Source organism: Apteryx mantelli, chromosome Z (assembly GCF_036417845.1).
Source record: "Apteryx mantelli isolate bAptMan1 chromosome Z, bAptMan1.hap1, whole genome shotgun sequence".
Lineage (NCBI taxonomy): Eukaryota > Metazoa > Chordata > Aves > Apterygiformes > Apterygidae > Apteryx > Apteryx mantelli.
Genome location: NC_090020.1, coordinates 28,795,313 through 28,811,292, shown reverse-complemented (window position 1 = coordinate 28,811,292; position 15,980 = coordinate 28,795,313). Strand labels below are relative to the sequence as shown.

At 34.4% G+C, this 15,980-nt stretch overlaps 1 protein-coding gene across 1 annotated transcript in view; it reads right to left on the bottom strand.

Annotated features, from left to right (window-relative positions):
- VPS13A (vacuolar protein sorting 13 homolog A) overlaps nucleotides 1-15,980 on the bottom strand; it is a 124,575-nt gene that overhangs the window by 71,100 nt on the left and 37,495 nt on the right. Inside the window, exons 21-29 of the mRNA XM_067315406.1 lie at nucleotides 15,343-15,475; nucleotides 14,290-14,407; nucleotides 9,129-9,267; nucleotides 7,297-7,381; nucleotides 5,072-5,244; nucleotides 3,407-3,563; nucleotides 2,985-3,064; nucleotides 2,738-2,797; nucleotides 2,503-2,659 (exon numbers count right to left, since the gene is read on the bottom strand). Coding sequence (XP_067171507.1) covers nucleotides 2,503-2,659; nucleotides 2,738-2,797; nucleotides 2,985-3,064; nucleotides 3,407-3,563; nucleotides 5,072-5,244; nucleotides 7,297-7,381; nucleotides 9,129-9,267; nucleotides 14,290-14,407; nucleotides 15,343-15,475 — 1,102 coding nt within the window. The remainder of the gene's footprint in view (nucleotides 1-2,502; nucleotides 2,660-2,737; nucleotides 2,798-2,984; nucleotides 3,065-3,406; nucleotides 3,564-5,071; nucleotides 5,245-7,296; nucleotides 7,382-9,128; nucleotides 9,268-14,289; nucleotides 14,408-15,342; nucleotides 15,476-15,980) is intronic.

Genomic DNA, 15,980 nt, shown 5'->3' with positions numbered 1-15,980 from the left:
AAGACAGTGGCTAAGTGTCACATTATCGTTTTTCCAACATCCCACCCCAACCGAACTCTCAGCATTTCTAAGGCCTTTTGGGGAGGCCTGTCCTCCCCCAAAATAAAGGTTACAAACTTTATTTTCTCTCCTTTAGCTAACAACTTCATTTGCTCCAAAGATAACAACTACCTTTTCTTTCACAATGGTTAAACAGTTAACATAACTGATTTAAATTCAAGTACATATGGGAAACAATTAGTCGCAGATTCCAAGAAGAGCTGTGCACCTAAAAACTTGTCTATCCTTTTTTTCAATGCAAGTACTACCTATGCCTCAAACTTTTCTTCAAAAAAGCTAACACAATTAGATTACTAATCCACCAGGTTCCCATAAGAAAGACATCTACCCTCGGTGACACAGAATTAATCACTGAATATAAATATGCACTAGAGTTACAAACACAGTTGTGTTTTACCAAACATTTCTTTGTGAAGGCTGCACAAAAATCACATTCTTGAAAATCTCACCATTGCAAATGTGATACCTGAGGTTTAAAGATAACAAACAAGTATTGAAGCTTAACTCAAAACGCTTGGTGAGAACTAAAAGTCCATGAACGCAGAAAGCCTCAGAAAAATCTCACCGGTGTACCAGCAAGTCAGTTAGGTCAGGCAGATGATGGGACTACCGAAATCACTAACAGAGAGCAAGTGTAAAAACTAGAATCATCTTGAGAAAGATCTTCTGCCATATATATATATATTTATATTTATATATTTTTTAATGACTAGCAGAAATCTAAGTGTTTTCAGATTAACAGAAAGGAACAATTATAACAATCTCAGAGAAGTCCTACCCACAGCAGAAAGGAACGTCATTGACACACTGTTGAGTATTTAATGCAAGCATTCATTTGAACAAGTTAGTTCCCAGACACAAGCTCAAACAATGGAGGTGTTTGTTTTTACATAGCATTATCAGCAAAACAGACCTCACCAAATTCTTGGTCAGAGAATGATAAAACTGCACAACAAGCATGTTGCTCACAAGAGATGGATGTTCCTTGGATGCAAGGTAACAAAATAACTGTAGGCAATCAAATGTCTCAGTTCGTCTCAGGAAAAAAAACAACGTTTTACGGTTGCTCAGTGCCTCAAACAGTGAGGAGGGGAAAAAAAAAAAAAAATCAGTCATGATTACTGCTGAAGACAGATAATCTATCTTTTGCCTTGGGCTCAGCAAAGGTATGTCTTGACCAATATATCAGCAAACTGGAACACAGAAAGAGATGAGATTCACTGACCTTATTATGGTAGCATAATTCCTTGAGACTGCTGTTATCAGATAACTGACTGGCCTGCATACCTTTTCAGGATGCAACAGCACTAACGCTTTTGCAGGCCAAGGAAAGCTGGGAGCCGTAAAATTTATACATAGAAAAGAGTTATCTACAGAGCTCTTCTGAGCTGACAAACATGTGGAGGCTCACCAGACCTCTCTCAAATTGCAGGAATTCACATGCTACCTATTTGCCCCTAAGACCACAGTAATTGATATCAATGAATGCTATTATCAGCATCTTATGACAAAAGACTGAAAATGCTCTAACCAACTTCCACCATCCAAAGACTGCCTATTACACTGCAAGCTAAATGCAAACTCTCATATGCCAATCTGAAAACCCAAAGTGACAGTTACAACAAATTATGCCTATAAAAACTGTCACCAATCAGAATTTGCCCATTCAGCAAACTGTCCTGGAGCTTATGAAATGCAGTAGTGTCTATTTCACACTAATGTCTACAGCTAATGTATACACATTAATAAATTGCTTAAGACACACATATGCAGGCTGCAAACCTAAGCCAACAAAAATATTTTGATGATGAGAAGGAAAATGGTGTACAAGAACATTCCACTGAAGATTTGGAGCAAAATGGTAATTATATTATTTGAAAAGACATAACTGTTTGCCATATATTCAATAGACTTTTATCACAGAAAGTTTTTTTTATTTCCTTACTTATAATAAGAATCTTTCTTTCATAGATACTGTAATGCAAAAACACTAGTTATTATATAGGAGAACACTATAAGCTACCATTCAAGAAAGATTACCATAACTAAAGGAATTTGAAGACATCTTTGAAAAACATGATTAGAATTTCTACCTCAGAAACTGCCAACAGCTGCAACATCTACCCTTGGCTCATTGACTCCATGGTTATTCTTTCCCTACACACTTCCAGCCAGGGAATAACAATATACTCTGCTACTCCATAAAACTCTAATAGCTAGTATTATCACATGCTTATCACCACCAAAATTACAAAAGGCTGTAAAGTGCCTAAGTAAATGTACCTAAACAAAGCTTCTCATTTCAAAACTCATTGAGGGGTTTGTGAAAACAGGAAACAGTATGTCTGTTTGTCTGTTCTCTTCCTTGCTTAAATGAACAAAGAGAGGATAAAAAAAAAAAAAACACACACAGCGAGAGGAAAAAGAAGTAAATAAACTCACTTAATTTCTTAAGTACATCCTTCTTCTCCTCTACTTTTTCCTGGACTGGTTCTTCTGCAACTTTAGTTTCTTGTTTCGGTAGGAGACTGTTCAGATAGTTCATGGCATTTAGGAGAGTTTCGGTATGCAAATGAACATCAAGAGAAGAAAAGTTCACCTGAAAGAACAAATCATTTTTATACAATATATTTCTGTCCCCCCAAAAGAGAAAAATACGTTAAAGAAGATGTCATACCTTTATTTTCTGTAGAACATTCTGATAGGCAGTTTTCAGTTCTGGTCCATTAATATCAGCCTATTCCACCAAACATGCATACAAACAAAAAGCAGGAGAGGTTTGCAAACTTCATAAAGAAAACTTACTTCAAAACTACTACAATTTATGATATCAAAGTTAGTCTACTTAGGAATCAGACACATTTCTAAACAAGGTTGTTTACTATTGGCTTACAATTCAAAAGTAAAGTTTGCTGTTTCCTTACCTTTATGTATTCCAGAGTGAGAAGATCATCCTCTACATTATCCAAAGTAGTAATGATATAAACTGGTTTGTCATTATCATCTAAATTAAAAATAATAACAACAATACTTTAAAATAATTTTTTTTTGAAAAATAGACTGTGAACCAGAATACTAGCTTTCTATTATTATTTAATCGAAAAAACCTCTCATGTAGACCTAAAATGGTTAGATGTCGCTACTAACATCATCAACACTGGAACAAAGTTATTGAAGCAATAATAAGAGAATGAGTTTCAAAATTACTTTTCTGTTTCCTCTCTCACTTAATTTAGGAAGGGAGTCTTCCTCAGTTGACAAAAGAAAGTCCAACACACTTTCTGAAGACAAAGTCACAGTGTTAATTTTTTGTGAATTACTTTTTGATCAGAATATAAATGCTTACCCATATATTCTGGACACAGTAGGCAAACTTCACGAAGGAAAGCATTTGCAGTCATGTCAAATGTTCTTAATTTGAGTTCAGTGCCTAACCCTACAACTTCAAGCTGCAGCACAGGTGTCTCAATATTATCAGTAAGACGACATAATTTAATTAAGACCTAAAAAAACAAAAAAACAAAAATACATAAGGCATGGGATTACCCCATTAGCTTTTATAAAAACTTTTACACATTTACACAAATTTTACCAGTTAATGTTAATATTGATCATGAAACATTACATAGCAAATGCCCTGGAAAAAAAAATTCAGCTCAAGAAACAAAATCGCAAGAATACTGTTTGCTACTATGTTAGGAAAAAAATAATAATAAAAAAAAAATGCACATATGCAATGCCACAACTACACTTACACGAAATAATTCTTTTTTTATAAAGCAATTCTGTAAAGCATTTGGCAACATTCAACTCTGTCAAAACTGGATTTTCAGCTAGCATAAACAGTTTACTGCTATTACTGGAATTTCTTCAGACTCTGCCAATAACAGATTCCTAAGCTGAATATCAATAGACAGGAGTTCCTGAATTTTCATTCATACATGACAAAGATATTCAATAAATACCTGGCTGAGCTGTCCTAGGTCCCACTGTTATCATCTGTCTTTCATAACCAAAGGAAAACAAAGATATATAATCTACTTTTCCATATAGTGCACTACTACCCTACAAATAGGGAAAACCCAAACCAAACCTCCCAAGTCATTTTAAACTATGAAGCCAACAAATAGAGAGGTATGTGATTCTTACTAAAATTTTTGTTTTCTTATAGATTTTATAATGTACAAGTTTCCAGTAGAGAAGATGTCCAATACAGCACCTTTCCTAAACTAGCAGTTCTTAAAAAAGGAATTGTATGTTTTAAAGAACACCCAAAGGACCTTATCATGACACAAAAAATAATATGCTTTAGAATTTATATGCCAGTGTAGTGTATAATAAGACATGCTGTAAGCTACTTATGATGTTTTGAATCGTTTCTGTAAGTCCCTTTACAGAGTTTGTAAAAAGTTAACTCATTACTTATAGTGAATAACAGCAATAACTTTGTCATAGCCATGATGGTCTAATGACAGAATGAAGCAGACCAATTGATACAGCTGGAAACAGTGACTGGCCTTTGGGCAAAATACTCTTTTTTTTTTCAAGTCTGAAACATAAAACAATTTATGGTGAACACATCACAGATTTAGGCATAAGACCAACAGAAGCTGAGAAAAAATGAGGGGGGAGAAGTGCTTATATGAGAAGAAACATTAATGAAGCTCTCTCACTGACCACAGCAATATCTCAAAAAAGATGTCAAAAGCTGCATCTTAAACCAAAACAAATGCATAGAGAATAATAGAATGAATGAATGAACACAAGGTAAAGGCAATTCAGTGATAAATTACGTAGGGAAATAAAGCAGATAAGGAAAGGCATTTCAGTGCTGACAGGCATGCAGAAGCACAATCCTGCCTTAGAAAAAACTCTGAACACTACAGAAGGATATCAGCAAGAAACAGGGAATAAGTACTTTTGCATGGATGGATTCAAGAACACAACAAACAGGAAAGAATTACAGTTAAGATGTACCTTGGAGAAAGAAAAAAAAAAAATGTAAATTTACCTCAGCTACTTCAAATCTTAGCTGGAAATCTGTCATATTCTTCCTAGATTCTTGTTTACGTAATTTTTGTCGTCTTGTACTGTTACCTCGCTTGAGGGAACCACACGAGGCTTCAAAAAATGGCATGTCTTCCACAGGACTGCTTAGAGCATCATAAAATTCTTCTTCGGATTCTAAATATGAATTCATAATAACATTACATACGCATTTTAGACAACCAATTTTACAGCAACATGGCCTAAAATTTTTATGTCTCCGTCCATAAACATTTAAAAGTACAAGTACCTAGCTGATAATTAGCAACCAATAAAGTCTGTTTCCACAGTTCTCAGTTCCTGTCTCCACAACTTTTCATAACACCTACAGCTCCTTTATCACATCATCATAAATCAGTCCTCAACAGGTAACTCCTCCACCAGCATGCCCTGATTATTGGCTATGCAGAAGACAGCACAAACTTGGACTCATCTTGCTTAATATCTGTTTTGCCGGACTGCTTGCTATTGACTTCATACTGAAGCCTTTGTTTCAGTTTCTTCAGCTCATTTTCTTCACCTAAAAAACCTCCCTGTGAAGAGTGGAGTTAAAGGAATCTGTGGAACAGATATCATTCTTCTGACAAAAGTGAGCAGATGACATTAATAAGTATATTCTAAGACTTAAAAACATGTTTTAGATTGGGGGTAGGTATAAAAATAACATGAGTCATTTAAAATGATCACACAGCTGCATGTATATTGGAATTTAAAAAATAAACCTGTTTCAGTCAAAGTCTAGTTATTACTTTCTCAAATTAAATAGAACATGAGAGCAAACATTCACTCTCATCTCATCCTGATTTTTAAGAAATGAAAGATGCTTTACCTCTACCTTTGCCCACAAAAAGGAACTCATACACAAAATAGGTGAAGATGTACAGATAATATACTTGTATACATACTGAATGCGCACTGAATTTAAAGTGATATCATCAAAGCAAAAATGATTAGCTTTGCTGATAATTTTGCTAGTGTTTGCAAACCACATCTATAACTTAAGGTAGTAGAAAAGGTATTCTCCATTTTTCAGTTGATTTTGTGCTTTGGCGAGACAAAGGTTCTTGATACTGAAATAAAATTAATATATTTGTTAATTTTTCAGGTGTTACTACTAAATGGAATCTAAGAGTCTAGCTAAATCGTTTGAACGGGAAGACAGAATTAAAAATGACTAATTCCCCCACAGTCAGTCTTCTGTTTGATTCTGTGAAAGTCAAAATGTTTGTTTAGAATAACACAGTTATAGCATATTTGTCATTTCAATATATTGTAATTCAAATAAATCCACCTAAATAGGAGGGAAAATCCTTAACCAAAGGAAAATAACTGGGGAAAGAAAGAAAAAAAAAAGACCACACTAGAGGTCCAAATACATATTCAGGCAAAAGATGACACATATACTACTTTAGATGTTCTGAATCAACACCCTGAGCATCCCACCTCTTTTCATTGACTATACCTTGAACTTAAAACTTTTAACTTTCCATTTAACTAATTCATGGATGTTTGTCAATAAGCACAAGGAATGCTCACAGGAACTCTCAAAGCTTGGTTCAGAAAACTTCAGTGAGTTTGGAGCAGTGTTGTACATCAGCAAAACAGGCTATTAAAAATACACCTTCGTATATCCCATGTTAGTTCCTCATACAGTTCAGTATTTCATAAAGAGCTATACAGCATAGACCCAGAATTCTTAGAGAATAATGAAGAATAGGATCTATTAAAATCTAAAGTCTTTTGACACACAACTTGAAAACCTCATAAAACTTTTCTAAGTAGGGAATGGTTGCCGACTAAAGACCCATATAAAATGGAAGCCATCACAAATCTCACCATTTTCCCTATCAACACAGGCCGTTTGACCTTTTTTCTGATATAGATGCACAGTAACATATACATAATCAAACAAAAATAAAAATCATCTTACCACACAGATGTTTTACTACTTTGCTTTTAGGAAGAGAAAGAACAAGCATATAAAATTTTGCTGTACTGAGAAAATATACAAGTATTTTGTAAAGAGCAAATCTTAAGAAGCTATATAGAATATAGAGTTATTCAACTTGAAGAAATTGAGGCGTAGCCTAAAAATGGTCAGTCACTTCAAGAAAATCAAATGAATACAGTGAACTTAGTATCTTATCCTATTTTTAATATTAAATCAGACTTTAAAATAAATTGCTTTACCTGACTCAGCAAGTGAATGAAGATCCAAAACAGGAAGCACACCTTGTGATAAATGTGGTGCTGACAGCACAGGGGATATTGCAGCCTGAAACAGGAGATACCATAAACAGTTTTGTTAAATTCACTGGGTCACAGCTATTGCCTTCACATTTGGTACTGCTTAGAAATTTTATAGCTCAAAGAAATTAGACCTGTTTTAAGTGCAAATTATTACATTTAAACATTTATGATTATTAAAATTAAAAGAATGGGCAGAAACAGGGTCTTAGATCTGGTAGAAGCATCAGGTACTACACATTCATCCAGGACTAGAGAGAATACATCAGGAAGCATGGAGAAAAGATTCAGACACCAAATTCCAGAGATTAAAAGACACTGACAAGAACACTACATCACATGAAAATACAGGAAGGAGAAAACCTAGGGAAGAGTCATTTATGGAACTAGCAAGGGTCAACTTCAGAGAACAGTAATTCCTATAAAAGTCAGATGACACTAGTAGCCAGGTGTGAAGTAAGGGAAAATTGCTGCAGAAAACACTGCAGCAGGCAGACTTGTCTCCAAACTTCTCCATGCATCTGGAGAAACAGATTCTAGAAGAATCTTTGATTGCAAATGATGCCTTTGTCTACAGTCCAGAGATGCAACTGAAAATATATGAAATTTCACTCTTGCCACTAAGTGGACAAAGGGAAACAAAAATCTTCACTCCATATTATAACCGACAGAATGAAATTGTCCTAGTGCAGGCAACCAAAAGGTTCATTCACCAAAGCCAGATTTCACATCAAGCCTCTGAGTACTGACTCAGTGGTTTTACTTTGTGAAAAAGTATCCTCTGCATGCTCTGTATGCATATTTAGCATAAATGTACCTTGCATTGAACACTAAAGCAAGGAAGAGGGTTGCAACATCTGCATGCTTGTTCTTCTAGAATGCCTTTGCACAAATGATAGTAGTTGTGGGTTTTTTCCAGTTACGGCTATTTTCAAAGCCCAGTTTTGGATGATGATTAATAACTCTCAATATCCTATAGAAATCTAGAGATTGTGGTAACAGAATAACATTCATCTTTGAACCTGACTTCCAATAGACTACTAAGGCTCCATTTTTCATCTTGCTTTTCTTATTTCAACAGTCTCTCTTCCCAGTCTCCAGCCTACATAGTTTGACTCTAATTTATATATTTATACCCATGTCTACGAATGATAGATACACTAAGTCTTGATGAGTCTTGGATCTATGGAAGTGCCTCATCCATAAGACTTTCACATCATAATAAGATAAGGGAGAAGAACTAAAAGGTTTGATTTCACAGTACCAAATTAGTAAAAATACCAGATGAGCCTTCCACAGTAAAGTGGATTGCCCTCTTGCACTGAAGTACAAGAAACTGCAGGATGCAAAAACCTAGAAGGATCTGTTCTGAAGAGCATTTTGTTTTCAGAGCCCAAGAACAATTCCTCCACTTACTCCAAATACAGAGGAACCATCAGGACAAAATTTACATGCCGAGCTCTCTGGAAAAGATTTCTCATCCTTTTCAGTTCAGAAATAATGTGATGGCAACAAAGCTCAGAAGAATTTTAGCTACAAGGATTAAATCACAGGCATATATCCCCCAGCACCAAAGTGAAACAAACAAAACATCTAAAGCTTTAGAGAATTGGCTAGGATTTTCAAAAAATGCTAAATTCTAAGAGGGCTAAATACTAAGATGGCTTGTTCTCCATTTTCCTCTGCTCCTTTGAAAACCGCAGTGCTCGTAGCAAAAGTATCTTTCTGATAGTTATTATTGAAATAATTAAAAAAAAAAATAGAAAGGACCTTACCTCAGATATCTTTGGGGGAGAACCTGTAGCAGGAGTACTTTCTGGTTTCGGAATGCTGTCAATTAGTTCCAAGATACTTGTCAACTTTTGGTCTGATACTTGGATAGAAAGTAAAGGAAGCTGTCCAGACATTTTGAACCTGTTACGTAAATAATCCATGTTATTTCAGAACAATTTCATTCAAACTTCACATTCATTTTCCTCTGAAAAGCATATTACTTTTGTTGGTTAGAAAATTACAAATCAAAACTTTTACATGTAATATACATATATAACTTCTGTTGCCCACAGAACAGTTGCTTAATATTCAACTCTCAGATAGTAATGTGATTTACATTTCCTTTTGGTCCAGCCCCTTGTAGATGAGGACTGCAAATAATAGTAACTTCCACTTCTGATTTATCTGCATAAAGCATATCATCATCACAATCAAAAACTCCTCTCTCATTCATGTATTTCATTTAATTACTTATAATAATGAATCACATAATTAAGCACTTGCACCAGTATTTTACAGAAGAATTTTTTTGTCTAAGAATGTTTGCAACATAAAATGACAAGCAAAGTATTCAAAAGCACTTCCTCAAAGTTATGTGCATGTTTTATTAAGCTGACTCTAGCAGTAATCTAGATATTTAAGACAGGAATAAATTGCATAGCTATAAACAAAAGAACAAAACAATAGTCTTAGAAAAGGGCAGCAGCTAAATTTTAAGCTGTTTGAAATAATATTATTGGCCAAAGCCTGTTCAAACACAGACAGTGACTTTCTAAAGACCTAAAAACCAACCAAGGTCTGCACAGAACTAAGTGACACAACTAAGCAACCTGGCTCCAAGAATATAATATAACAACCTCTGATCAGGCCAAATAAAGAGGTCTGTTCAATGGGTCAATTGTTCCCAGCGGTGGGCAGCAGCAGATGCTTAACACGCGGGGTGTAAGAAACAGGACCTGCAGTTTCCTCCCTGTTTTATTGTGTCTAATTCATGGCTGAATTTTCAAAGGAACATAATATACAATACATTCACTGGAGAAGATGAGAGGAAAAAAAACAAAGATTTTCAGCAATTATCCTCAACTAACTCTGAGGCTACAAGAATAACTGGAAAAATGTCTCCTCATACCTGGGTAAGCCAAGCACAAAGCTGCACATGGCAAATTGTACCAATGTGAACCTAGTTTTCTATAATTTATAGATTTCTTCAAATCCTTAAATTTTCAAGGAATTAAGTCTCAACAACTTTTGATCATCATTCTTAATTCCAATGCTGTCAAAGAGTCATTTAGTCTTTTTTTCCTTCCTTCTTTCACTTTAAAGGAGGGGGGCAGGGGAGGTATGTAATGCCTGATCTGAAAGGACCTGCTCATCTACTGCATGAGTAATCAGTAGTCTAGACACATAGTGATTCTCATTTCCTTTGCACTTAAAAAAAAAAAAAAGTTTATATATCTTGTTAGAAAGTTTTCAGTTTTTTGTTGGAAAAAAAAAAATTGGAGACCTCCTTAGAAAGATATATAAAGCCTTCACTATCATCTTTACCAGCTTTAGACAAGACCACAGCAACTAGGGTAAAGGTTTAACGTTCTATCCTAATGCACCTATCTGTTGCCTTATATCTTGCTCTTTGACTGTAAGTTCTTTAGGGAAGGGTTATCTTTTGATGTATGTTTCTACAGTGAACAGCCCATGGATTGAGTTCTTATGCAGATACAATGCAAATAATAATCCCTGGCTCGCTACATTGCTTTCTAATGAAAAAAGCTTCTAGCCTTCAGCAAAATTCTGGAAGTGGAATACTGTTATTATCACTTTGTAGACAGACTGAGATATAGAGGAGCTATGTATTTCAATCAAGCAAGAAATTCGTGCAAAAACTTCTTCTTGCCAAGTTCAGATCAGCATTCTTTACATTTGTTTCTCTGTAAATATCACCATTCTCAAAGCTACAAATAAGGAGGATATAGGAGCCTTAAAATCAGAAATTTTTAATGGAGCTATAACATATAATATGCAGAAGGATGCCCTTAATTTTGGGTTCATTGGATTCATACACCTTCAAAAAAAAAAAAAAAAAAAACAAAAAAAACCCAGTCAGTAGATGACAGACTGCCAGAGACCTCCTTCAGAAAATGGGGTAAACCAAATAGACACAATTCAGAAACAAAACAAAAGAAACCCCACATCCTTGTACAGGCCATAAAAATCATAGAATCATACTACTATTCCTGTATGTGAAATGATAGAAACAATAAGGAGCAACTCCAGCATGTTCTCAGGAATGAAAGACAGATATTCAGATCCAGACCACAGGACGAAGAGAAAGAAAATATGAGAAGATGACTTGATATTTTGAAAGTTCAGGTTAAAAGCCCTTGCATACTGGTCTTTCATAAATGAAAGATACTTAAATTAGTATTCTCTATGAGGTGACAATATAGAGAAGTCCCCTTCTAAACAAAGTCAGCACTAAGTACTGGTAAATTCAGTATTGGTTTTGAACAAACATCACATGGAATTCAACTGGCAGACAACATTACTGAATCAAGAAAATAAAAACATTTAATTACCTGCTTTTTAGATGCCTTAAAGTAAAATAATTACCCTTCAAACTACTCATTTATTTAATTTCTACAAGAGTTACAAAGCAAGTACTGATAGTAGACTTCACTGTAGAACAAATATTTTTCCACTCGCCCCTCTTAACAGAACTATGCTGTTTTGAATTCTTCAGTACAGTCCCAAACCTTAATGAGAAAAAGTTCAGGAAAAAAATATAATGTTGGCTTTATATACATATATTTATAAAAATTGGAATATAAAGGAATAGCTACAACTATATTTTTATATATATATATATATATATATATATAAAACTGATTAGTGTAATATTGATGCACAATACCCTATTCAAAAGTCATTACTAGACTTTACAGTTTAGTACTTTTACTGTTAGAATACAGAAGATATCAGTTCATCTTTATCATCTGTGCATGATGCCATCTAAACATGACGTGGGCCCAATTATTTGTACAGAAACATACGTTAACTGACCTCTCCTTAAAACGAGGAGAGGTTAAGCACAGATTCGTGTGTGTACGTGTACGTACGTACGTGTGTGTGTGTACACACATATATCTGCCATTTGAAGCTATGCTGATATTCATAATATTGACAGGTTTGGCTGCAGCTAGAATGCATGCCCTTGCAGAGAGGGTCAAATCTCCACTTTCAGGTAAGGAGTTGCTGTCTCTGTCATTTCAAGATTGGTAGATGACTCTCGATTATGATAACACAGCCTGCAGATTATCTCTTAGAACCATTTGGAGACCGAAGCAGATACAAAACAAAGAAGTTCAGTTGTTGCTGAGTCATGGTATCAATACATATACTAGATTTGAACTGGATACTTGCTGGTTTCTCAGTGAAGGTTAAAATATTAGTTATGATCAGAAACTCACTGTGGTATATGCTTATGTAGTACCAAATCACTATCTGTGGCATTCTGTAACAGCTGTAGACAGCACAGGTACCCAGAAAGTGGCAGCAGCTGATGAGCGTTCTCCAAGAAATATTACCTCAGCAGAGGCAAAATTTGCCATATTTCTGGACACAAGTAGAAATCATTTATTTGTCAATTAACTGACCTTATGAGAACATGGAATACAAAAGTAATATCCTTGAGAGAAAGATTTTCCAGAAACAGATGAGAAATACTGTAGACAGAGATAAATTGCCACCAGAAGGAGAAGCACTGCTGGTAGCGGAAACCATCAGGTAAGTGGTGCTGGAACACTGCAACAGGCATTCTCATTAAAAATAGACACTCTCTGCATAATCCAGATAATACTAGCATAACTCGGAGAGATGATGCAGATTACAAATCTACATTAAAATGACATTCTCTTATGTGACCACAGAAATAAAGGCTCACTTTCCCTTCCCGGCCTTTCTGAAGGAACACCCTCAGGAATCTGTCTTTTTTATTTCATTCACCTTATCCTTTCCACAGAACAGAGAAAAAAAGTATGTAGCAAAAGAACAAAACTTCATAAAAAGTCAAGCATCAAAATTCAGAATTGAGCTTACTTTCCAGAAGGTGGCACCATTACACCATACAATCATTAATCTGTGGTCACATTACTCAGCATTGGTGATATACATTATTTTTTATTTTATTTCCAAGTAAATTCTAGATACTTTATAATTCCTTTATTTTATAAACTGCCTCTTGATTTTGCTGATTGTTATAAAACATCATAAAATAACTTTTTGCAATAGTCTATTTACATGCTATCAACTTTCCAAAATGCCTAGCTAAAATCTGTTGATTTCTATTGGTTATAAGAGTGAAGTAAGCACATGCTGCTTTGTTGTAGTATAATAATGAGGATCTTATTAATGAATTAATAACCAAATTACCTCATAAAACATCAATGTGCTAGTTCATAAGCACTTCAAAACTGAAGGGATGTTTTAGCAAACAGTGTCTGTATTAGACATTAGTGAAGATGCATTTTCCAAAATATTTGCAAAGTTAATCTTTGCCGTTTCGACTCTAGTGATATCTAATACTAAACTGGCATCATCAACATTTCTGTTTGATTGAGTATAAGATCCATAACCAATAGAGGTTTTTTTGTTTTGTTTTGTTTTTAACTAAATAAGCCTAAGTGCAAACTTAATGAATAGAGGGTCTTCTTGAGAAGTGATCTCTGATAAACAGACAAGCAAGACTAATAACCTAGGTGAAAGAGAGAGAGTATGATAGAACATTACTTGTTGGAATATTTTTGTCATGTTTGTAATAGAAGACTGTAAATTTCAGATCTTTTGCAGTATTTACAATAAGGACTAAAATATGACTATTAGGAAGACAGATCTAATTAAAATAGGTTTTAATATATTTGTTATAAGTATAAAAATATATTTAACATATATATTTATCTAACATTCGATATCTCTCCAACATCTGGCAGCTCCTTGGGTCTCCTTTTCTTGATGAAGCTGAAAGCACAGGCTGTAGAAGACATTTTACTTCCAAGTTTCATACACTGCTGATGTAAAATAGCTCAAAAAGTACAATTAGATACTTGATTTTCTTTTTTCCCTAAAAAGCCATTTACTGTAAAATTTCAAAACAGAAGAAGAAAAACATACCTGGGCATTCTTGCATCTGTGACAACCATAGCCCTGCTGAATTCCACTTTTACATCCAAGGGCTGCAAGATATGTTGAGATGAGTATTTCAGCTTGCGAGCCTCTTGCCAGTTTTCATCTAGAACAAGAACAGAAAACTTAAAGTTTTTTCCGTGAAAGGTATTTTTTCCTTGTTAAACATATCACAGAATTAATATGTATGAAATTAGTTAGTACACGTTGTTAAAAAATTCAAGTAAGTGACGTGATCTCCTTTACAGCTCTAACCCAAGTACATGCATACATAGTACATACATGGATACAACAGTACTTAATACTTCCCCCTCTCCAGGTCTAAGCAGCTACCCAACCGACGGTGCAGACTCCAAAGGGCCTAATTCTTAAAACATATATTGCACTGGCAGTTTAGGCTTTGGATTCCCCTCTGGAACTAGAGGGCTAAGAATTAAATGACAAAGACTTCTTTGGTTCTGACTCTCTATGGTTAATTCCCAGAACTACTGCTAAAAGTTTCCCTCAGAAAGGGATTCTGATCCTTTCTTTACCCTCACAAAATGATCAAACCTACATCTACTTGTGGATTCTGTTTTAAAGTTGGAGGGAAGCAAAGAAAAGGCACTGAAAGACAATACCATAAATGAAAGAACTAGATTGTTGGAGTAAGACCAAAAATTCATGTTTACTATGCACCAATCAAATGAGACATTCTGGGGTCTTAAAAATATAATCTACAGTTTTATAGTGTACAGTTATTTACATTAGCAAAACCTAATGTTGGAATCTATAATAACAGGCTTAAAGGTGTGCCTGGAAAATTCATATCATTTACAGGACTGAGTTTAAAACATGAGTTTAAAGATTCTCTGATTAAAAAAGACATGGCAACTACTCATTTGATGAAGTATGGAACAGACACTTAAACGCTGTTACCACTACTTTAGCCACTTCAGTTAAAAAATTTTAAAAAGGCACATCAATGTACCTAAATATTTTTAATCATATAAAAGGAAAGGTTTAATTATATAAGGAAGGGTTTCCTTCATGAATACTTACCATGTTTGCTGTAGAGTAACTGTATGCTGCTGAGCTGGATATCAAAACTGTCATAAGCTCTTGACATTATATCTTCAATAGTGCTTTGTCCTACTTTTAGTTCTGATAAATCAGAACGACTTTTACTTTTCATCTTAAAAATAGTCACCAAAAAAAAGTAGAATTAGTTCTTAGGATATTTTAAAATTTACTTCCACAAATACACAGTTCTACCATGATAAAAGATTAAATTTAAATCCTCAGTAAAAGGGTACAGATTCTTAGAAATATCAGAGCAAAGCAGCTATCTAAGCAAGAAGCCATCCAAACAAGGAATGGAGAATATTAAACTTCATCAGAAAGAAATAAAACTGAAAATGAATTAAAATCTACGGAATTTTATACAATATAATTTATACAGAAGAAACTGATTTTAATTTCCCCAAACCCTTTATAAGCATTAGCATCACTGTGTATTTTTATATATAAAGTATCACTGTGTTAGTTATGACAGAAACATGAAATCTGTTTTTGAATCCTGTGAAATTTATTTGTGACATTATCCTGTCACATATTAATCATAAACTGAGGAAGAAAAGTGAAAAGGGGCTTTGGACTGTTCAGCAATGTTCAAAGTCAGGCCTTTAATTAATCAGTCA